The sequence below is a fragment of the Octopus bimaculoides genome, chromosome 2, assembly GCF_001194135.2.
Source record: "Octopus bimaculoides isolate UCB-OBI-ISO-001 chromosome 2, ASM119413v2, whole genome shotgun sequence".
Classification (NCBI taxonomy): Eukaryota; Metazoa; Mollusca; class Cephalopoda; order Octopoda; family Octopodidae; genus Octopus; species Octopus bimaculoides.
The window spans coordinates 100,307,193-100,308,687 of NC_068982.1; the positions used below are offsets into that span (position 1 = coordinate 100,307,193).

Below are 1,495 nucleotides of genomic sequence, written 5' to 3' on the forward strand. Positions count from 1 at the left end.
ATATATATATATATATATATATATATATATATATATATATATATACATATACACACACACACACAGAGTGTGTGAGAGAGAATCATGATGTCATAGGAGAGAAATGTGTCCGCAAGGATGATGGCTCACTTGCATTTAATGAGGCTACAAAGAGAGAGACTTGGAGATGCCATTATGAAAGGTTGCGAAATGAAGAGAATGAATGGGAGAAAGAGAGTCTGCCAAATGTCAACCCAACAAAGGGACCAGCTATCTGAATTGACAGTATCTTGGTAGATAAAGCAATTAAGGGTATGAAGACAAGAAAAGCCCCCCAGTCCATCAAGAATCACCATAGAGATGCTTAAAATATCTGGTGGTGTCAGCTACAGTCTAGTCACCCGTATAGTCAGTCAGGTGATACACGAAGGAGACCTTGCCAGATCAGATTGGAGCTTGTTACAGCCTGGCTTGCCAGTCCTCAGTCAAACTATCCTGCCCATGCCAGCATGGAAAGCAGACGTTGAACAACGATGATGATATATATATATATGTACACACACACACACACACATATATATGCATGATAGGCGGGCTTCTTTTAGTTTTTTCTACCACATCCACTCACAAGGCTTTGGTCAGCCCAGATTATAGTAGCAGATAATTGTGCAAGGTGCCACACAATAGGATTGAACCTAGAACCAAGTGGTTGGCAAATAACCACACAGCTACACCTATGCTTAGGTTTTCTTATATTTGAATTTATTTAGCAGTTATATCCCTAACCGTTTTTTCCATTCATATCTGACAGGTATCTAGAGCAGAAAGTGAAGGTAAAATGGCTGAGAAGTATAAACATCTTGTGGATCAAAGCCGGGAGAAATTTCGAAGAGAGCTCGAAAGTATTGTGCCTAATGTAAAGCTTGGTGATAAACAAAGTAAGTATCTAAATCACATATTTCCATTGGGTAAGGCATATCTAAGTGATTAAGAAGTTCTCATGAGCTTAAACATTTTATCCTACTGCATGGCATCTTGAGGCAAGTGTCTTTATACCATAGCATTGGTACAATGGTTGTACCAAGCCTTGTTTGTCAAATATAGTATAGTAAAACTGTAAGAAGGTGACAAATAAGAGGATCTTCCTTGTGACTTCACCCCCCCCCCACATACATACATACTTTTTTGTATGTATGTATGTGTGTGTGTGTATGTGAAAGCTGATCTTAAGATGCTGTTTCTTACGAAGGAGGTGACAGAAGACCGAGATATCTAATGCCTTGTTGTACTCAAGAAGACCCGTCCACCACAGCAGAATTGATATCCTAAAACCACCTTAGTAATGCTTACCTCTATCCTCTCTGCCCCATCAACTTTCTCCCTCCTTGACAATATCATCCCCTAACACCCATCACTTCCTCTGTTGCCTGAGGGCAGAATAAGCACATACTACATTGCCTGGCTTTCTTGGTTACTTGTTCCTCTCCCTTCCCAGTTACCTTTCTCCCCCCCCCCC

General features: G+C 40.5%; 2 protein-coding genes across 2 annotated transcripts in view; one reads left to right on the top strand and one right to left on the bottom strand.

Annotated features, from left to right (window-relative positions):
- The window catches only part of LOC106871627 (uncharacterized), a 28,486-nt gene that overhangs the window by 22,509 nt on the left and 4,482 nt on the right, over positions 1–1,495 (bottom strand). The gene's annotated exons all lie outside the window — the stretch shown is intronic.
- The window catches only part of LOC106871626 (MICOS complex subunit Mic60), a 21,867-nt gene that overhangs the window by 15,467 nt on the left and 4,905 nt on the right, over positions 1–1,495 (top strand). The window contains exon 10 of the mRNA XM_014918201.2: positions 791–917. Within this exon, the coding sequence (XP_014773687.1) occupies positions 791–917 (127 nt within the window). The remainder of the gene's footprint in view (positions 1–790; positions 918–1,495) is intronic.